This window comes from Sparus aurata, chromosome 17 (genome assembly GCF_900880675.1).
Source record: "Sparus aurata chromosome 17, fSpaAur1.1, whole genome shotgun sequence".
In the NCBI taxonomy this organism is placed as follows: domain Eukaryota; kingdom Metazoa; phylum Chordata; class Actinopteri; order Spariformes; family Sparidae; genus Sparus; species Sparus aurata.
In genome coordinates, this window is record NC_044203.1 from 17589562 (window position 1) to 17612234 (window position 22673).

The 22673-nt window shown below is 39.9% G+C and overlaps 1 protein-coding gene across 2 annotated transcripts in view; it reads right to left on the reverse strand.

Moving 5' to 3' along the window:
* col14a1a (collagen, type XIV, alpha 1a) overlaps window positions 1–22673 on the reverse strand; it is a 143733-nt gene that overhangs the window by 28570 nt on the left and 92490 nt on the right. For both annotated transcript variants that reach the window (XM_030393551.1, XM_030393552.1), the window contains exons 34-39: window positions 20873–21031; window positions 18047–18124; window positions 17161–17247; window positions 12251–12304; window positions 9291–9386; window positions 8639–8692 (exon numbers count right to left, since the gene is read on the reverse strand). In XM_030393551.1, coding sequence (XP_030249411.1) covers window positions 8639–8692; window positions 9291–9386; window positions 12251–12304; window positions 17161–17247; window positions 18047–18124; window positions 20873–21031 — 528 coding nt within the window. The remainder of the gene's footprint in view (window positions 1–8638; window positions 8693–9290; window positions 9387–12250; window positions 12305–17160; window positions 17248–18046; window positions 18125–20872; window positions 21032–22673) is intronic.

The following is a 22673-nucleotide window of genomic DNA, read 5'->3' on the forward strand; positions in this document are numbered from 1 at the left end:
GGGAGGGACCTAGGCGAATGATTGACAGGCCGAACGACGTTCGGTGTATAGACAGCGATATTGAGAGTTGAGAGATTTGTGACATTTAGCGTGTTTGGAGTGTATAGTTAGTGTGTTATGTAGTGTTTGGTGTAGTGGAGTCGGTTTTTTGTTTAATGAGTCAAAACAATGAGGAGACTGCTAAATGAGCATTTACTGCATTTAAATGTAAATAGTTACATATAACTTTGTACATTTTTAAAATGTATGCACATATTTAGCAAACAACAATTTATATTTGCATTATAAGTAATAAAAAATTGTTTGTTAAACATATTTGTGGTTTTCACTTTAAAAAATCTAACTTTTTCTACTCGGAGTTTATGTTTTTTTTGTAATTTTAGGTCCATTGTGTTAATACAGTATGTCAAAATAAAAAAATAACTGTACAGTCACACATGTGAGGTTGTGCTGAAAATAATGACACCAAGTAAATAGTTTTTAAGGTGAAATATAATGGCAAAATCAAAAATAGTCAAAAACAGCCAATTATACCCTGGAATATCGGATTTCACAACAAACCTAAATATCCCTGACGTCCCACCTTCAAACACAGCCTCATTTGGCCATCCATTAAAAAGCGAATAAACCTCCCACTTTTCTATAGGAATACATTTTTCTTACGGGCACTGCACTAGTAAGTATAGATGAATAATGTTTTTTTTTAAGATAAAAAAAAAAAAAATTTCTACCAAGATAAAAGTATGAACCTGAAAATGAGTATACTATGGGACCTTTATCTATGATAAATTTCAGCACCATCCTGAGGTATTTAAAGTCTGTGTAAAGCAAATTCAGCCATTTTCTGAGTGTGCACTTAACAGGCTTAACAGGCTATTGTAAGGCTCATGGCTCATGACTAGGGCTGGGCGATATGGACCAATAGTCATATCCCGATATATTTTGGCTGAATATCGATATACGATATATATCCCAATATTTTTATTGCAAATTGAGAGCAAATGTTCAGTCAAAGTCAAAGCCAAATATGACATGTGGGTGGGAATTTCATCATTTTAGGGGCAAGTCCATTTGGCCTTCACTTTTTTGTTTTGAGGGGCACCAAGGCCACATGACAGGGCACAAAGACCACTAAGTAAAATTTGTTGATTTACCTTTCAGACTGATACCATAACATCCTAATTTATAATAACACATGGATTATGTATCAAAACGTTTTATAAATACCAATATCAAGTTGATGTTACATTAGAAAACAGTTTGTTTTTTAAAGCCCCAGTACAGACTTTTCATTTAGTGTTGATTTTGGCGGCCCCGCTGGACGAAAGCGGTAGTGTTTTGCCGGAATGGAGACTGCATTTCCCATGAGCTCTAGCGTCCACTGTCGTGAAGACTTTTGTCTGGCCGGCGCGTGTAGATTTGTTTTGGAAACGTCGGAAAGACGACGGGACTTGCTTTGAAAACTTTTTTTTTTATTATTTTTTTTTTTTAGCAGCTACCTGCAGCGTGCATATGGACGAGGTAATGTGTCTATTTGTATTTCTACTTAATATAATATGCCGCCGGTGAAACAAAGTAATGCTGCTGTTGCACTGCAATTTCCCAGCTATATATATTACCCACGGTGCTACAGAGCTAGCGTTACAGCAAAGTCACAGTGATTGTGATGGATGTTTTGTTCTAAGTAAGAAACTGAATCATTTATAATGACAGGATATTACAGATGCATCGTTGCAGGTCGGCTGGGCTGATCACACAGCTGAAATGGATGCGTGATCTAAGACGTTTGTTGTCGTTTTCACGAGTGTAGTATCTAGAGCTAATCTAGTGGTAACGTTAGCCAGCTTTGTTGTAACAACATAAATTCATGTATTGCTGTAAACTACGTCCCGCATTACATTTCATAAATGAAATAAAATGTACAAACCTGTCTAGGAGGAATCGGGCAAATTCTGGATCCGACCCTCCCTTCAACCCCGCAACTCTCTCCATCTCTGGAAGGAATCGCCAATGTTTATCCGTGTTTTAGCCCTAGCTCGATTGGATTCCCTCTTGGCCTTTCGTTGGTCTTCGGTTCGAATTCTTTTTCTTTTCTTTGTCTCATTATCAGCCATGACAAAAGTTTTAGCTCGGTTAGCACTGGCTAGCGTAGCAACAAAACAGCTATGCCGTATCCTGAATGTCGTCAGTTCCGGTCTGACTGCCGTAAATCGTTTCGTCAGTGGTCCGACCCGACCAAGGCCTTTCAGAGGTATAGAATTAGACTACTTAGAAATAGCGTATCTTCACGCTGATGGGCTCATTTGCTGTTGTAGGTAACAGAGACACATCAGCAGAAACCAGAGACTTTTCTATATCCAGTTAAAAACTCCGTACAGGGGCTTTAAGTAGGGTTAGGGTGAGGTGAGTTTTGTGACACTATACTGAATATTAATGTTATTGAATATTTCTCCCAATAGAAATTCCCCAAAATTATGGCAAAGCACATTTTTTCCCAAACAAAATTTTTTTAGAATAACCAGCAGGAGACCACTGATGTGTGGAATGATTTTGGTGACAATACACTCTGAATAATAGTGAAGTTATTGAATATTTTTTGTAGTTTCTCTTTTCGGTGTCGCACTTTGTAGACGGTCCCTGCGCTCTCGGCTCACAGACGGCTGACCATACAGACCAGAGTTAATGTCCAGACACTCGTTTGGATGAAAATACGGTTGTAGCTCGTTGTCTACCTTACTACTGTAGGAAAGAGCCGTCAGTTGTGTTTTAACAAGGTTTCACTTATGAGTTATTGATCCGGGAAGTTCGAATCTGTGAATATATTTCCAACTTTACCGGACTAATCCCATGTGGCCGTACGATGATTTTTTTTCATGGGGCATCAAGGCCGAACAATAGTTTGTTGAAGAGTGCCGGAGTGTCTGTTCCAGCCCCCCCTCTCTGTGCATGAAGGAGGAGGGGCGCGGGGAGCAGTGCAGAGAGCTCCGGGTCAGCGGCTTGCCCGGAGCAAGGATCACAGCGCAAATTTTAACTATATCGATATACGCGATAGGGTCTAATTCCATATCACACTTAAAAAAGAGGCTTGCCCAGCCCTACTCATGACAGGCTGTAACATGGACATGAACATTATGAACATAATCACAAAAATGCTGGATTACGTTTCCGTCTCTGCCAGTGAGGGAGTAAGTGCACGCTCGACTGATTGACTAGTTTGGTCTAGCTACCGGAAGACACGGATGTCAACAAACAGGTAAGTAGCTCCTTGCACAAACACACTGTTTTAACTACTTTTTTATTCAGTTTGAGTCATACACACTACAGTGCTGTGTTGTAAGGTGTCTGTTGCATAACTTTTGGTGTGAGATGTGGAGCATGTTAAGACGCTCAAAACACAGTGCAAAGTTCTGACCCCATGCTGTTAGCGTTCAATGCTAAGTCTCCGTTCACGGAGCTCTGTAATGGTTGGACCAAATTTGTTCGCGTCTTCGGTACTGGCAAGTCAACGGTAGCTTGAGCAATGAAGCTGCATGTTTAAATCGACCAAAGTTCTCCTTTAAGTTTCCTACGGATGACAACGTAAGGAAACGGTGGATCGATTTTGTCAAGAGGAGCTACTGTGGAGAGTTTAAAATCACCACAATCACCCGTCTCTGCAGTGTCCACTTTACCCCCGATAGTTACAGCAACTGTCACCAGGTAAAGTCTGGATATCTGAAGAGTCCGTTGAAGCTGGTCAGTGGGGCTGAACTGACCCTCTCGTCCCCGGCTTGCATCCTCCCATCCCGTGGACAGCGCATGTTCTCATCTCCGCCGTCGGCATTATGTGCCTGCCTGCGACCGTCCCGCCGACAACAGGTCTCTCATCCGGCATTACGTGCCCGCCAGAGAGTGTAAGTAGAGTTTAGAGTTTAGATACCCTAACCCAATGGGGTCGTGCCGGCCCTTGATCAAGCATTTGTGTGTGTGTGTTTTTTTTTTAATAACTCAAAATAATGACTGTATTTCCAGCTACAAAACGTGCATCTCTCTCCTCGCTCCATGTTGTTTGTGCCGCTGCGTGGTTTTACACGTGAGTGAGTGTCCTCGTGCTGAAAACGTGACTTCTCGCGCACGTGACGTCACTCCCCGAGACACAAGAAGAAAGCAAACATTTTTAGTAAGGAAAATGACAAAAATAATAGTAACGCACAGTGATTTGAATAAGTAACTTTAATCTGATTAGTGGTTTGGAAATATTACCGCCTTAGATTACTCCTCACTGAAAGAAGTGGTCAGATTAGAGTAACGCGTTACCGACATCACTGCACGGGCTCGGCTCGGGTCGGGTCTGGCTTGATTTTTTTTGGGCCAGATCTAAGCTCTAAGTGTAAGTGTGTGCTTATGTATGTTATAAATACTGTACATTTGGGCAATTACATGCATTTTGCTGAAGGTGCAAATAATAAACGTGATTTTATATTGTGCATCCTGTCATGCCCATGTAATGTTAGCAAATGTTATTGCATTTAATCATGACATGATTTGGCCTCATTCCCTGAGCGGAGTCCATCTGACAGCACAATGATAATCTACAGGTAATATTTTATGTGCACCAATATAGCTATGACAAGGAATTATATGTAGACTGGGGTTTTACGTTTGTGTGTAATGTAAAACATGGACTGTGAGGAACGAGGCTGAGCACTATCAGTGTCTGACTCAGAGTCAGTTTCTGGCTCTGATGGCTCAAACAGGTCGGGCTGGGTCTGTCCGATGATGCTGCTAGCTTCCATTGTTACTGTAGGTTACGTCCTTGTACAACACACGGAGGAGGCTCCCCTCCCGTGCGTGGGCGTGGTTCCAGCGCCTTTAACTGACACGCCCCCAGCGTTTCACAGCAGAGAGAAGTGCTTGTTTTTCCATGATTTTGAGACCTAATTTTATATACTTGGCAATTTTTTTGGCTCAGTGGTCAATGACACATGTTTCTGTGGTGTGACAAACTCATAACACAAATTTATTTCTGCTTTACACGGACTTTAAGTTCAGATTTATTAAAGGAGACCATATGAAGGCAACCATCTCATCACAGTACAGTGTGATGTGATGGCAGATCGATGCATCAGTTCGAAATGATCTGTGATCGGCAGATGGGATCAGTGACTGTAACAAGTTGTGCTCTGGTGTGGAAAAGAAAATAATAGCATTCTTTAAGGCTGTCTGCGGGAGCTGTCTCTCAAAATCAAAAATGTTGCACTGTCAGCTCCATATCGAGAGCCTGACTGAGGCAGAATCTAGTTGTAATGAATTCAAAATGAGTTTATCCACTTGTCCAATGAAATTTGTTGTCCCTATATATATCACTGTGGTAGCGGCTCATCCCAGGATGCTAGAAGAAAACACATTCAATAGGTTGTCTTCATAGGGCTTTTAAAGACAGAAGAGGAAATGAAAAGTTCACACAGAAAAAAGATCAGGACCTCATAGGATTGTAGCTGCCATCTCCTGACATGAACATTGCCATAATACATAAATAAATGAGTATACATTTTTCATTTCTTAAAATCTATCAGGACTTTCAGAAATCCATTATGGGCCAAACTTGAGCTGGAAGTCGGATTGGTTAGCACCTCTGTGACACCCTCTAGTGAATCTGGGCTCAGAGCCAGAACAGAATCAACCATCTTTGCTCAGGTCCTACGAAACATAGCGATGACCAACACTAGCTGATGCAACTGAAACATACTTTGAGTTTAAAAGGGTTCCTGCTCACATCAAACCTCTGTGGAATTTCAAAGGAAAGAAAATCCATCTAGAAGCTTGATGAAAGCAAAAGTATTTGTCGGACAGATGTGCACTATCTCTGCAACAGTGCCACATCAGGATCTAGTTTCACTCTGTGTGTGACTGAGATGGAGCTGAAAGAGCTTTTACGGGTGTTGGCTCCCACGTTTTCCACTTTCAAAGAATTCAAATTAATCTCTAAAATTAAAGTAATCAAAATAAAAGTCTTGTGACATATTCAACAAATTACCAGAGTATTAAGGAAACATGTGCACAATATCTGTTTCTGCGCTCTTGATTTAAGTTCTAAAGGACGTTTTGATGATCAAACCTGGTGATAACAGGGTAATGGGCCAAGACAGTGAAAACTGATTGAGATGAATTAATATTATCTGGCAGGGAGCACTCTGCAACATAGTAAGCCAAGGCATATTTCATGTACTCGTGCTGTTAAAAGTTAGACTGCCTTACTAGATATAGTGCAGCTCTATCCCCTATTAGTCCGTGCTGTAATTCACTATTATAATGGGCATTAACAATTCATAGTTAAGTGTATTTTGCTTAGTATTAAACAGTCCCTTGTGATCTGCAGTAGGTTTTTTTTCACACTTAATCATGTTACCTCAATGACACCTTTAATATCTAACTCAGTAGTCTAGTGGGAATAAACAAGCACAGATTAAAGGCCCACAACTCAGCTAAAAGACTTTAGACACTCATGATAAACCCTCACAGGTGTTTTCACTTCAGTAGCCTGATTGGATCTCTTCTCAGGACTGTGTGTGGATTTGTGGCTGTGTGTTTATAGACTGAGCTTGATTGACACTCTGGATGTGCCTGTGATGGTGGGAAGATTTAAAAATAAAAAAGTTAGGTTGTGTTTGATGACATTACATAATTCCCAGTATAGCGCTACTCAACGTCAACCTGAGCAGACGAGTGATTAAGCAGAATAACTAACAGATGTGAGGGTCTGAGAGATTGAGGCAGGCCAAAGCTACTGTTTGTAACAGCAACGAGCATGTTTTGCCAGCAGTGAAATGTGTCGAGAAAGATGTTTTTATATTTCATATTAAAAATTCCGACAGGATTAGTTAAAAAAAAATAAATAAAAATGAACCGATATGTGCAGTAACAAAGTGATCTTTGGACACTAAAGATTTCTCCTGAGTTAGTAAAAACACTGGCTCCCAGTAGAACTCCATTAAATTAGTTCAGCGTTACCTCTGGTTGGTTCACTGCCCAGTAATGGAGATGCTGGTAATGATTTTTCACATCTCGATGATTCAATTAGACAGCTCTGTGTCTGTGTTCACATGCATGTTCGTGTGTGTGACACGCATGAAGACACGCGTGCACGTGCACACAAAGACGGACACACACACAAGCACGCACACACACACACACGCACACAGTGCTACATGAACCTCCATCTTTATATTCCCTCATCTCCTCCCTCTCCTGATCTCTCCTTATGTCATTCACACAGTTATGATACGGTACAATATTTTAGGTGTATGTAAATCTTTTGATTATGGTAATATTTATATCTACTGTGCATCTATCTAAATCTATAAATCTGTTTTTCTTTGGATGCAATGAGTAGTAGGCCTGCTACAAAATGAATGCTGTCACCTCAGAGCCAAAATGCAGTAAAAACAGATTTGATTTCAAATAGACAATGAATTTTCTGGCATTTGTTGACCATGTGAAAAAAAATATCTGTGGAAAAAAAAAAGCTCATGCAGACTAACTAGATTAGCAGCGTCTCAAAAACAGCTGTGGACTCTTATAGTGTTATTTGGTTTGGTAAAGTAATCTGTGAAGTACATGTCTAAATGTATTAGGTGAGTTGTGTATTAATTTATAGTACTGATTTTAAATATATATAATTATAGTAAAAGTGAAGACAAACAAAGCAAATCATAAACAGATCTAATCCCATGTGAACTATGGCCAATGAAGCTTATTCTCATAAAGAAACTAGTCAAAATGGAACAAAAAAGATAAATGTAAACATTTTGTTTGTATGAGTTGATAGTGCATTTTCCTCTTGCTTTTCCCTGCAGAGTAATCAAGTCAAAGGATGTTTTTAGCATTTTCATTGTAGGCCTTTTTATACATCATACATTTGTTTTCATTGAATAATCAGCCTAAAAATGTATTAAGGCATTACTAGCTTCCTGTCAAATTTCAAAACACTCTTTCTTAACCTACTACCCCTGTAGATACCGTTCTCTGCCTTTAGGACAGTACGAATAAATAAATGAATTAATTTGTAATGCTATGCCCCCCCCCAGAATTTCCATGTCAGAAGCTTAGCCAACTGCAGCAGTTTGATGGCCTGAATAATAAGTCTTTTTTTCCACAGTGTTCACCTCAAAAATTGGTCCACTTGAAGAAAAAAGCATTTTCAGCAGCAGCTCTTTTGTAAAATCAATTACATAAATAACCTCTTTTAAAAAGAAATCTATTTATAAAGAATTATGTGTATTTTGAAATGAAGAGAAGAGAGTCAAATTATAATGAAAATGGCTTGAAGTTACAGAAATATGCCTTCACAGGGCACCGGGTCTAATTTTTGAGAGCCTGCAGGGCCTGTGGCACCTCAGTGATAATGGATGTAGCATTCATTTGTATTCTCCAAACATACACACAGAGGAGAACAATTTATAAACAGTCACAAACACAAACACTCACACTCACAGCTGGGTTTGCTTATCTTATTTGGCCAAGACGAAAACAGAGGGAGAAATCACTGCATGTGAAGCAGATTGCAAAATAGTTGCCCCTCTGGGTTCTCCTTTGCGATGTTGTCGCCCGACACACACTTCACCTATTATGTCATTTCTTTTGTTAAATGTTGTCTTACCATTTGTCCGGCTGGTCCGATGGCTCCTCTCTCTCCCTTTTCGCCGGCAGCACCCTGTAAAACAAACAATGTCACTATATCTCAGCTGACCAGTGGTGACACCGATAGCTACCAAAGGACTGGGAAAGCCAACACAAGTTATTCCAATAAGATGCTGGGCCTCCAAAGAACCGCATCAGTGTGCTGTGGACAAGATCCTTTCAGTGTCTGGGACTCTACTTGAGTTTACTCTATTTGAGACATATGTCAACATTAGTCAGTTTATAGCAGCAGGTGGTTGACAGTCTGTTTCTAATTGCTCACATTTTGTGACCTTACTGGGGACAGGTGGGAGTGACATGGCTAACAGCACAAGTTTTATGACAATGTTTCCATCGTAATTTTATGTAGCGGTGACACTTGGGAATAGCAGAAGTTTTCTTTTTTATAACAGTTTAATCTCTAAAAAAAGTTTTTCTTCTGGACGTTTTATCATAAACATACTCCACCTTAACATTAGAGCTGAATGTTACATTAGAGTTGAATTTGAGAGAGAGAGTCAAACAGCAGTTAGGAGCTAAATTATGCTTACAGTATGTTAATGATGAGATTATCATGTAGTTATATAAATGTCCAAGATGTGACACAAAAACACACATAAGCAAAGTCTTACCGGGGGACCTTGAATAGAGAGCCCACTTGGTCCTTGAGGACCAGGCGGTCCTGAGGGTCCAGGGGGGCCAATCTCTCCCACTGGCCCCTGAGGTCCCTGTGAAACAACACAATAGATTTCAGTGTTTCAGTGTACATTGTGAGCAACATGGGCAAGAAATCAATTTCCATACCAACTGAGCAAACTCCAAATAAAGATCATGTGTTGTGCTCAAACCTCCAAAGCCGCTACTTACACACCTTTCACACCTTCTTTTGGACAACCCCTCCCCAAAAAACCAACACAGCCAGCTAACTTGTGACAAGTGTTTATTAGGTGCAGCTTTTATGGCAGTCATGGAAACATGACGCCCAGATTGACACGACGCTTGTCTGGCACAATGCTATAACGTTAAGGCCGTTGGCACTTTAATAGATTTTCATCCGTCCCTGTATAAGTAGCACTCTAACATTGTTTAGAGTGCTACTCTAAACAATGTTATCTAAACAGTCCTAAACAGTATCTCTTTGTCTCAACAAAGAGATACTGAGTTAAAATATCTAAAAAAATTACCATAACATTGCCACTAGCCTCCAAGCTGGTTTCTTGTTCCCTGTTTTCTGGCACGTTTGGGACGTTGAACATGCCAGAGGAGAAGTCAAAAGAATATTATTTTAAGTGGGTTCACCTGCATTTAAAATACACCATATACAGATTACCCCATGTCAAAATGGCATCATTATCATGTTTTCAAGAAATGTATTTAAACCACTGTGCAAATCCTCAACCCCTTTACTCTTCAGTAATGGCAATGTGGTACCAACATTTCACTTTAAATGACATATAGGTTCCAGAAAGAACTTGCTAACAAAAACATAAAGATTGTTTAATTCAATTATAGGGAAATGTTATACCTGTGAGTTAACTGCCCATTTCCTACAAAGCAGCATCTACTCAACACAGACCACGTCCATCAAGGTAAAGCTACAAACTCTGGTCAACATCATCACTACCTGCCTCGGGGGTCCATTTCTACCATGATGAGCTCTACTACAGGAAACAGAATTAGACACCTGTACTTTCATATCTTATTAGGCTGTGCCGGGTTATTTGATCCATGTGTACGAGCTGCAGACAGGTTTCCTGCAGTGGGAGTCAGAAAAGAGGAATTCCTGCAGACCGCCACTGTTTGGCAGCATTTCTAGCCTGTTGGCTCAGCAGCAGTGGCCACCAAAGTAATCTTCACTCTGGTTGTATTTATTGTTTCACTGTTCGGTTACTGGCTTCATGTCTTTCTTATCCATGCAAACAATCAAAAGAAACACAGAATTAGATGAACTTGTATGGAGTGAGAAAAAAACAATCAAAGGACTGAAATGTGATATGTCTCACCAAACAATAAATATCACTGAAACATGGCGGCAAACTACGTGAAGGGATGAATCAATTTATAGATGAGTGAAATTTAAATGACTTGAAGGTTTATTTCAATAACTGCATTGTTTATTTTCCTATTAATGAAAGCTTACAATGCAACAAGTCACACATCTAAACTGATTAGAGACTGAAAACTGATGGATTGATGAAGGAGCTGGTGTCACACAGCAGAATAATCCAACCATTCAGATAAACTTGGCTGCAGCTTCCAAGGTACAAATGCTGCTCAAGTGTAATCTGGCAGGTGTGCTGTAATATATAAGTGTGTACTGTACAGCATGTGTGTGCAAGCAGGACAGAAAACCACATCTTACTCCAAGACTAACACAATTACACCCATCAAATATAATACACATGGCCGGTTCTGAAAAAAGCTTTGCATGAGTTTGATCGTGTCTTTGTTTCATTATTGGGAATTTAAAGGGAGTTTTTAGTTCTGGGTGGGCCGCTTTATTCACTGCGCTCGATACACTGTCACTCAGCAAAGTAAAAAATGGGACATATGGTTGAGATAATCAACCTTATTATTTTGATTGACAGCCCTGCGTGTCTGAGCAGAAGTGGCAGGACCCCCTGATGCTTCGTTCAAAGAATAAAAACTTGAAAACCCATTTTCCTCCATCTAAGATTCAATTACAATCATGAGAACTGTGTATTGGTATTGAGGAACTTCCAACAGTGTCAGGCCTTATACTGAACCCCACAGCTGGATTGTTTGTCACAGTTTGGAATAGCCAATCGCAAAACTATAGCAGATGCAAACTCAGCAGCCAATCGTTCATTATTAGTCCAAGACAGAATTTGTTGGATTCATGTCTATTAAAGACGGAATGGTAACAGTGGAGGAAGACTGACGCCAAGTCTGACAAACGTTTTCCAAAATGACCACTTCTCTCACATCCAGTCTGAAGGACTGAGTGGGCTGCTGTTGAAAAGTCTCTTTGTTTGTAAGTTACTTGACACGCCTAATTTCTTCCTTTTCATCCTCTGGATGATCTGGAAGGGAGGTGTCCCTGGAGGTAGAGGTGTGGACCGGCATGTTCAGTTTGTGAGTAAAATGTATTACAAACAAATGTCTAGTCTGCTCTTGTGGGCTCTCTATGGAGAAATAGGCGAGGCGAGGTGTATTTGCTTCCACTTGGAAAGAAATCCTTCCTCTTTTGCCTCATGTACATTGTAATCTGATTGAACTTTGAAATGTGAAATCATCCATTTGCAGCCAGTTCGAGACAGGGATGGGCTTCAGCTTCCATCAAAGAAATATTGATTATCTGGGGTTCAAGGTCAATTTGTTTATCCATAAAATTGCAGAAATGATGCTAGCTTCCCCAGTTTGTGCAAACAACCATGCCCATGTTATTGTCTGTCCCTGCTGTCCATCACTCCAGTCTGACCAACTCATTACCGGTCACTACTGTGATGCTTCTTCTCCCGCAGTTGGAAACAAGTAACTCAACCACACGACAGGCGCAACTAGATGCTATTTGAGACTTTTCATGTGACAAGGAACAAATGATCTCTGAAATTAAGTGCATTTTACAAACCGTCACTCCTGGCTCTCCTCTGTCTCCTCTGGCTCCCCTTATTCCTGGGCCACCCTGAAACACACATTATAAAAACAGCTCATAATAGGTGATTGCAAATTGTGCACCTACAAAGAGGATAATGGCTGAAACACACGGCTCTGCAAAAATATTCATCCATCAAAAGGAAATCTGAGTTCATTTTTAACAAACTAATAAAACTTGAAGTCTTTGATATGAATGGATTATGAATTTAATGGACAGAGGCCAACGCTGATCTGTGCTGCAAACTGCTCCTCCGAGATCGACACTTTATTACGCCACATCTGCAAGTAACAGGAGTCTAGAGCTGTAAACCTCGTCCTGACCCTTCTAGCCCAGAGGTTTATCCGAGACTGAACTACACACATCTGCTAATCATTGGCCCATTTGGGATACATCCTCTTCCTGTGTTTGCTTAAATAGGTCTCTCATGGGAACGAGGGGGCGACTAGGTAGTTCCTATTTAGCCAGAGGGGACAGGAGGGATGGTTGCAAGAAAATGAGAGGAGACACACAGATGTGGGAACGCAAGCAGTCAGTCCTAATGGAATCATCATATGTGTCTCTATAACAGATTCTCTATCATATTATGTCATACCATTAAATTAAAGTCCTTACATTTTTCTCTCAATTAAAAAGATCAAAAATGTGTTTGAGGTTTGTCTGTTTGCTTTACCAGGACTCAGGACCCTTTAGCTCCCACCTTTTTATGAGATCAATATAAACAGCTTGCCATATTCATTAGGCCCCCAGTCCATATTGTAGTTTTTTCTGTACCCAGTGTCTTTTTAAATTGTCCCAAATGAGGCGAAAAAGCACTCCAACTTTTTGGTGCTCTGAGCGCTTCTTATTGATAATCTCGAAAACATTTAGAAAGGCATCAGGGTGTCTGCCTCTTCAGGGAACCAATCATATATTAGATGGGGCCAGGGTCATCCCAAGCCTTATCAAGGAAAGGGAGGAGAAGCTCTTTCTGGCTTTATCTGCCTGTGCTGAGATTTATGATATGTCAGACAGAAACTATCCTAACAGAGACAGAGAACAGATCAGCCAGACAATGAATGTTGCTGGAGAGTGTTGTGCTTTTATCACCCTTTGCGATGTAAGCCGTGTTTACCACCAGCGAATTAACTGAAGCTACAGGCAATTTGGCTGAGGTAGGGTCAGTTAAAGGAGGAGTGCACCAGGATAATCATGTGCTTAACTTGGGGAATTTCTTAGGTATGTTTTGTTCATGGGGATCTTCCTCGGTTAAATTATTTGCAACTCTTACACAGTAGTATTGATGTTTCTCTTAATCCTCCTAAACCAACACGCACTGCACAGGTGCTTCATCACAGCGCTCCTCAGTGCTCTGCTAGCACTCTCTGTCACAAAAAAAATAAAAAAACGCTATATGGACACGAGCCCTTAATCAGTTTAACAGGATGTTTGAGACCTGTTTCCACTTCTGTTAAAGGAGAGATTTTTCATGTCTATCTTAATATGAAACTCATGTGCCCACGTGTACTGTATGTTCTGATCTATACTGACCATTAGACCATTGAGTGACCCTCTACACTGTAAAATGGAATGGACAAAATCTTCGGTCCTTGTGCAAAAATAATTCAATCAAATCTAATATGATGCTTCAGTAATTTGAATCAGGCAAGTCAAGTGTGTATCCTCCAATGTTATTGTCTTTCCTGGACAGTGTTTTCTGGAGTAAAACTTTGTGGTGGATGAACAAAGGTTTGCTGGCAATGATAAAACTTCAGACAGCAGCCAGGACAAAGATACCCACACAACCCTGACATAACTTTCAGCTAGACTGAAATGCATTTTTGCACAAAGAGCATCCATCAACAGTGGAGTGATGATGGGAAACCCCGCTTAAAGGCCAAAGTGAAGAGGAGGAAGAACTACAGCAAACAAACAACTCTCAAATGGTATGTGAGAATTTAAATTACTGGACTTACAAAACACAGAACCTATCCTTTAAATTCTCTGCATGGCGGCAGAGTGGCAAAATTTTACTTCAGCCAAAGAATTGAAGCAGGATACTTTTAATTCAGAGGCAGCGATTGTAAAGTCATGTCACAAAAAAGCACATGTGCAATTGAAAAATGATTGATCGTGTTCATCAATTTAGCAATTTGTCTCAGCAAGTTATTTCAAATGGATTTTTGCAAACAATGTGAGCCCGTGACTTGTTTGAGGTAGGGCAAAAACCTGCAGAGTAAACTGAAATTAGCCTCCAACAGCAACAATACAAATAATTGCATTTGGATTATTCACGGGCCTTTAATGGTGACAGAAATAAAGGACACCACCGCTATTATCAAGTGAGCAATTTGACACTGAAGGCAAATTTACATTTTTTAAACAACACTTGGATCTCAAACAGCATGGGCACAATTCAATTTTCACAAATGGAGATGGCAGGCAGCGCATGTTTTCCTTAATGTCAGATTGATTGCTGACTGATGTTCGGTATTGAGCCGAGCCTGTGCCAAATCAGGCAGCACAGATTGCAATTCAGCTGGGGCAATCAATATTATTTCAAACATGACTCGAAGATTTACAAAACTGAAGAGGCCTGCTGCTGTGTGAGACAGGAAAAGACGCGCGCCTGACAGTGAAAACAAACACAGAAATAACTCTGTGGAGGAAAAGCACAACAATGTTTTGGATGATGACAGAGCAAAAGCAGACGTAATTCAGATTGACAAAATATTGTGTTGTCTGTGTAGGTATGAATTTTTTTGACAAGATTACATATATCCTGTTTGATACCAGGACTTAACTTTTTAAAAACTATTTTTACTGGCTGTTTTCTCTCTATTTAGTCACTGCTGCAGGTGTCCCCATAGATACAGGTATTCATTTAGCTTTCTTCACACTCCTGAGCAGCAGAGCAGCACACTCTGTACACATCCACTGTTTGCAGTGAAACTCTCTGTTTTGACAGTCTGTTAGGATTCTGAAAGTTTTCCTGTCTGTTGGAGGGTTGTCCTCCACAGGGGATACAATACATTTATTGTGTTAACAACCATTATGATGTGCTAACAAGGAGAACGGCACTGCCTTTTCTTCCTTCCTAAAAACCCCACTGACAGTAGCGCGCAGTTTTAGCACAAAAGTGGCAGTGATTTCACCATTAAACCATTTATCCACGCCCGTGTACTGCAGTTAAAATGTGATTTAAGAAGCCCATTTAAAGCCAGAGAGAGAAACAGACAGAGACAGAGAGACAGATGCAGGCACAGGGAGGCATTAAGAGATAATAATAAAAAAAGAAAGAAGAAGAGCCTCAGGCACATGGAGTAGAGGTAAAGGAGAAAAACAGAGAAAAGGAAGAAACAGAAACAATGAAAGGTAGAAAGCTATACAGTGCTACTATTGATCTCCAGTGAATGAAAGAGGACAAAAGAGATGAAAGCGACAGAAGGAAATGCAAAATTTGTCTTCAGCTTGAGCTCACTGAGAATTTATCTTCCATTTGAAAAAGGTGAAATAGTGATTGTACATTTGCATGGTTCAGCTAAGAACTTTTAGTATATGTTTCTTCGAAAAATACTAAAATGATGAAACATTTAAGAGGCACTGAGACAAAAAACAAAGAGACAGAGAAAACTAGAAAGGAGAGCTGTGGCCTGCGGACATAACCCCACAGATGAGTAAGTGGATCTGCCTCATTGGACAGGGATGAAAACTGGGGGGGATTGTAATCAGCTGTGATAAATGGAATCGCCATATGATTACTTTTTCAAACTATACTGCTGTTGATCCACACCTCTCTCATGCCCTCTGTGCCCACGAGTACAGACAAAGAGAGAAAAGAAAATGAGAGAAAACAAAGCAGATACAGAGATGGGGGGAAGGAACAGAAAAGGAAAGCGAAATGCAGAGTGGGCGATAGAGAAAGAAAGAAAAAAAGATAAAAAAAAAGAAGAGAGAAAATAGACAAAAGTCTCCGGCTGTAAATGAGCTCATTTACTTGCTCTCATCTCTCAGCCGCTATCAGGTTTTATCTGCTTCTACTGTGTGAGAGAATACAGCTTCTCCATAAGCTTCTCTCTTTCAACGTATTGCCACAACAATGAGAACCCCCCAGGATTGTTTTCATTCTACATTTCACAATTCTGATTAAAAAAATCATTACGAAAAACAGGATATAATGTAATCGAGAGACTGACTGTGTATTGACAGTAAATAATTGGTGTACAGACTGACGAATGCACTTTGGCATCTTTCAACTGAAAAAGTTGTTTAGGGATTGTATCGATGTGTGTGAGTAAATGTGTCCCACGAAGAAAGAATTAAACACTTAAACTGAGTTGCTTTACATTGATATATTTCCCCTATGTTCGATTCCACAAAAGAAAATTAACTTTTTTACCGTAGCTGAAAAGAAAAGCAGTCAGAGTGGTTGTTTGACTTTGAAACGGTGCAGCAGCATTTTATTTTGGGTCCAAACACTTTCTTCGAGAATCAATACAAACGTTTTAATGAGGGTATAGACCACACTTTTTCCCTTGGAGGGCCAAAACTTAATAGTTGGCCAAGAGACAAAAGAAAACACCTACTGCATTGTGTTGTATTATTAAGATCTAAATTGTCCTAGGATCCCAATCTCACTTAATTGACTGACTTCCTGTGCAAAGGGTCACTCTGTCCACTCTGGTCAGATTATTAAAAATAATTTTTTGAATGTTTAAAAGAAAAGGCCCCCACAAACCGTGAAAAGCAATTTATATCAGATTCTTAAATAATTTTTCAGTAGAAACATCTGGCAGGCCCAACCAGACCATGCCACATTTTAGGCAGCCCTATCCAAGACAGTCAAGGTTAATATCAGCATATATAAGAAACAGAAGAGAGAAATGAAAGAGTTAGTGAGTTCTTACAGGGGGTCCAGAAGGTCCTGGAGGTCCTTTGCTGTCCTGGGAGCAGGTACAGGCGTGAGGCATGGAAGGGCACTGCTCCTCAACTCTCTGAAATCCAACACAGAAATGCATAGAGTGTACAGTGCACCTGGTCTGTTTTCACTCAAGACATCAGCAGCATCATTAAAAACTTCACCCATGTAAACCTAGAGCTTGCCAGCATGAAGAATAACGACAGTAAAACAAGCTCATCACTAGGCAACTTGTCTCCCTAGATCACGTCTTTGACTCCCATCCGTCTGAGTTTAAATTTGTGGTGCAAAACAATCAGCGTTTGCTTGGTCCCCTTGACTACTGATGAACTCTTTTATCAACACAGGGATGTTCCTAATATACCGTTCCCCTCAGTTTTCCGACCTTTCTGCCAGCAAAAGCTAAACATAAGTATTCCAAAGAAAATACTCTATCATATTCCATCTGGTTGCAAATGTGAGGGGACCTAATCGACCACTAACTCCGATTATCTGTTTGTTGTGACGGTATGTTTAATTACTGGGGTGTTAATTAACAATTGGTGTTCGTATACAGGCTCAGGCTTGTACTGACAAAATGGTGCTACCTGGAGGTGCATACAATTTCCCACCTAACCACAGGCACTATTAACAGTGGAATTTCTATGCCAGTGCTCACAGCCATTCATCGAGATACTAAGTAATTTGGCTTTAATTCTGATTTTATCATAACTCAATTTGATCGCTACTGCAATTATCACTCTTATTATCCAAGGCTATAATAATCAGAGCCTTAGACTACTTCACACTCAGAGAGGAGAGGCTGAAAATGATGTATTACAGCTTGTAATACGTTTGTGTGTGTCCGAGTGTATTTGCACGTGTTTTTTTCTTACCAATGCTGGCAGCTCGCAACATTTATCTCTGCTGGCCCAGGATGTGCTGCAGATGATGTCAAACATCTGGAGCTGGAACTGTAAACATACACATGCATGAGTACTGCAGCATTAACACAGTATTCTCAGTAAACTCATTTCAAAATGGAGACGTAAAACAGAGGTGACATTACAAATGGAACACACCAGCCATGGTATTTTGTAATTATGTTGTTCAGTGGTGTTTCAGTGTTGATAAGAAACAAGAACAGGAGACAATTTGGCTGCTTATGGGCTCTAATGACCAGCTAGAAAAGTGCTGCAAGATGGATACATGAAGTCTGGCTGATGTGTGGAGGCTCTACCAGCCTTAAACTACAGACTGGGCTTTAAATTAGATCATGGGCTGGTGTCGGACTCTTTTCCAATATTTATCATAGCGAGTGAAGAAACAGCCAGCTGAGATATAGTGTTTATTTTATTTGAAGTAGTAAGAATAGTTGCTTGTTTCAACATTTTTTACGTTTCATTACCCTGACCTTCAATAAAGCTTAAAACATGTACAGTTTACATAACAGACATGGCTTTAAACTATGGAAAACTCCCTTTTTGGCTGAATGATTGTGACAGACATAAACACACGAGTGCAGACACTGATGCGAGTCTGTAGTCGAGCATTTTTTCTCGGCTACCGTTTCAGTTTGTTATGGGTTGGGTTTTTTTGGTATAGTTATTTCCTGTTTTATTTTGTAGATCATAATGACAATTCCCTCTTCCTGTCTTTGTCTCTTTGACAACATTTCTCCTCTTCACCTGTGTTTCCTTAGTTAATCAGTCCTTCTGTATACAGTCCATGTGTTTTCCCTCACTTGTTGTCTAACTGCGTGTTTGGTGTCAGTATGTTTGCTTGTCACATTTTCTGCTCGCGTCTCTTTCTATGTTACCTGTGTCCCCTGTGTTTCAACTCTGTTCCCTTGGCCTGTCCTCTTCTCATGTTTTTACCTCATTTGCTGCCTGTGTCCTCATTTTATCCTGGTTTGCATTGGCTAAATTTTTTTTGTTCTTGGATTGTTCGTGTTTTGTTACCAGCTTTTATTGCCTAGCTTGTGTTTTGTGGATGTCAGCTTAATTTAATAAGCCATTGGGTCCATTTGGTCTAGAGCACAGCACATTTACATCAATATTCTTATCTAATTATTATATTTATAAAGGGTAAATGCTCCTTCATGGGTGCAGGTATAGAAAACAGGAGCTCTTTGGATCCAAAGTCTTATCAGGAAGCTAGAAAAAGAAAGAGGATAGACTTGTACTTAGCTTTGTGTTCAATAAGTCACAACTGAAACATACAAGGGCACACTGCTTTGCAAAAATTAAAATTCCTTAAATAAATGGTCTTAGCGCTGACATGATTCAACCCTATTTATGCCACAGCAAAGCCCAGACTAACCACTCTCTTTATTTTGCTTATTATCTTTAGTACTTTATTGATAAAGAAGTGTTCTGTATAAAATCTGTTTTACTGGTTTGTTGAGGTTTCATCATTACCTAATGTTTACATAGTGCCCTGTGTGTTATTTCAGTGAGGGCCCCTATGGGTTGTTCTGGGATTTAAAAAGTGCCACTGTACTCATCTCCTTCCAACGTCATATCTAAAACACCATAAATTGTCCAATTTAATAGGAAAATGTATGGAAATTACCATAAAGTGAAAGCCTGCCCTGCAGCCTGTGTAAAATAGTCTTATCCCAGTAATTATAGTCCTTCTATTACAGCACCACAGGGGGGTCTTAGACTTAAAAGAGAGGGGCAGTCTCAGTCAAATTGCAACTAATGCTGAGACCCAAAAGATACAGACTCACTGTGATCTTTTTGGGGAGTTTAACCCAGATTCATAGGAATGCTTGGCTGGCTGATTGAATTCTTCAGAAAAATGTCACGACTGTCATTACATGATTTAATTTATTCATGCTGATATGCTGTCACTTTTGTAGTCCTCTAAATAAACTCATCACCTGAGCTGTCATTATTAATGGGCATAACACTCTCAACTCAAGAGTCTCTAGATAATAAATGTCACTTGTTGTGGAGCCTGAAACAAAGAAGGTCTTTAACTTAAGTGTTCAGTTCTGGCCAACTGAAAGTAGAAAATGGAAAATGATTTGTATCCTTGACATTCAAAGCCAAAATTATACTTCCATTGTGGGCCCATTTTCTAAAAGATTACTTTCTGCAAAGACTTTTCCAAACATGACAAACACGACATATTTTTGAATCAACAGCCATCCTCTTTACTGGCCAATAAAGAAAAATCTGTTGGTAAGTCAAGAAATGTCATTTTTTATTTATTTTCCTTCAATCCTTTTAATGCAGCATTTTCCAGGAGATAATTTTCTTTCCCAGATCCGGAGATATCACACCTTCCCTCTGCCTGTGTGTGCCAAAAGTTTTTTTAGTGCTTGGCTACTTAATGGATAGTGCACAGCTAACAAAGTATATATTAAAAGCACTTTGTACATTTCCAGGAGTGACTCATTTAAATGGTTCTGGATATTAATGGTTTCCTTTTTATAGGCCATAATGGTTCACACGCTCACCTTGCTGATCGATCATTGCAACCAATGCACAAGGGACAATTTTAACAGCCCGATGATTATCACTTGATTAAAGCGGAATTTGCTTTATTTTTTCTTTTACAAATCTTTCTTTCACAGCCAGCTCTGCTGTGGAAGAATGTTAAAAACAAGTGCTACTTTGTTGAAGTATTCTACTACCATGAACATACAGATATGTAATCATCCAATATTCAGAGTGCACTTATCAGTGATGCAGACAGGAATTCATACTGACGGGAGCAGAGTTGTCCCGCCTGCCTCTGGAGCGAACCATCCTCCCGAGGATCTCCACTCCATCGGTGGTAATGTTCCCTGCAGCACTGATGGATTTCTCCCCAACAACAGAGCAATCTAACACCACCTTCACAGTCGTCTTGCTGATGGTTACATGGAGCTGTACGGGAGACAGAGGATAAGTAACATGAGAAAGACTTAGATGTGGCTGTAGTGTGGAAAATACACCAAACACCTGTGGAGCAGATAAGATGTGAAAATTTCTTTTGACCCAGACATCCTGAGATTATGATAAAACAGTGGCAGTTTAAAGAGACACAGATGACCTGTCCACATTGTTCCAGATAGTGTTTAGTTTCAATTGTCAATCCTCCTTTAGTCTGTGTTCCCCTTCATTATCGTCTTAAAAATATAATCAGACATATCACAAACAACTGAAAAGATTAAGTCAATAAAACAGCATTCTAACATGATTTTAATTGCAGCCTTTTCTCAAGTCTTGTGACTAACCACAATAAGAAAATGCTCAACTACCTCCGGTACACCAACAACAATAGGCCACTTTTAAAAGTAACAACAAGCTCTTTTGCTTATGTGGGCCTCTAAATGCAGGCCCAAAGCATCTAAGCACAGAAATTGGCCCATCCAGTCAGCCTGTGCGCTCAAACTACCTCCTTAGAGGAAACCAGTGCCAGTCCCTTGAACTGTGAAATTCAACTGCTCCTATTGTTAATGAGCAAAGGGGGCTGCATCCTGCTGAAGGATTGTAATAAACTAGACTATTAACACCTCCATGATTCACCATTATGAGAGGTTTTCTATCACCGTTTCTTTTTTCCACAGGCTCAATAAAAATACGCTGTAAGTCAGACCAGCACACGCACACACAGTTACAACGTGCAGCTCATGTAGAATTAGACAAAGTTCATATTCGAGTGTCAGAGCTCATTCCTTGGCTGACGTCTGGACGGCTGCTTTATAATGACTTTCTGTTCTCATCCTCCATTCTGCACACTTCACTGGGCATGATTGTGTGTGTGTGTGTGTGTGTGTGTGTGTGTGTGTGTGTGTGTGTGTGTGTGTGTGTGGGTGTGTGTGTGTGTTGTACCATTGTGATATTAAAAAAAAATAGGAAAACCTCTGAGGTACAGACATTTTCCTGGTATTTTGTGGCATTTAGTGTTTTCAGTTAAGGTTAACATTTGTGTTTAGGGAATGAATATAAGGCATCGAAACATCTGAGGTATGTAGATGTACATGTTTGTGTGTGTGTGTGTGTGTGTGTGTGTGTGTGTGTGTGTGTGTCACTCTCCTTGAGGCTAGCTGTTTCCTCTGTTTACTCCTGCAGTGACTCAGACTTATTTTCAGTGTGGAGGAAGTTTACTCTTGAAAATTGACTGTTAGAACTATAATTCCTCTGTTGTTATTCTTGAGCAATATGCAATATGAAACTTCTAGCAAACGGTAGCAGGCATTAGAAAATATGCTTTTTATTGTTCAGCTTAAACTATACGCCTAATACTTTAATGGGTACAATTTGGAAAAATGAAATAACAACTTTCAGTACATTATGTTCGTCATGGTACATTTTCCATAGTAAAACATTTTCAGTTTTTTTTTTTACTTTCAGTACAATCAGAGAATCAACTGTAGTGACTTGAACTTGCTAAATTTCACTGTCGACTCCAGGGTATTTTTTTTTTTGACTGTAATGGCTGTAATAAATGCATTGTAATACAGTTGTAAGATGAATTTAAAAAAAGTCTGCACTAAATTATATTAAACAGCAATGATGATGAATT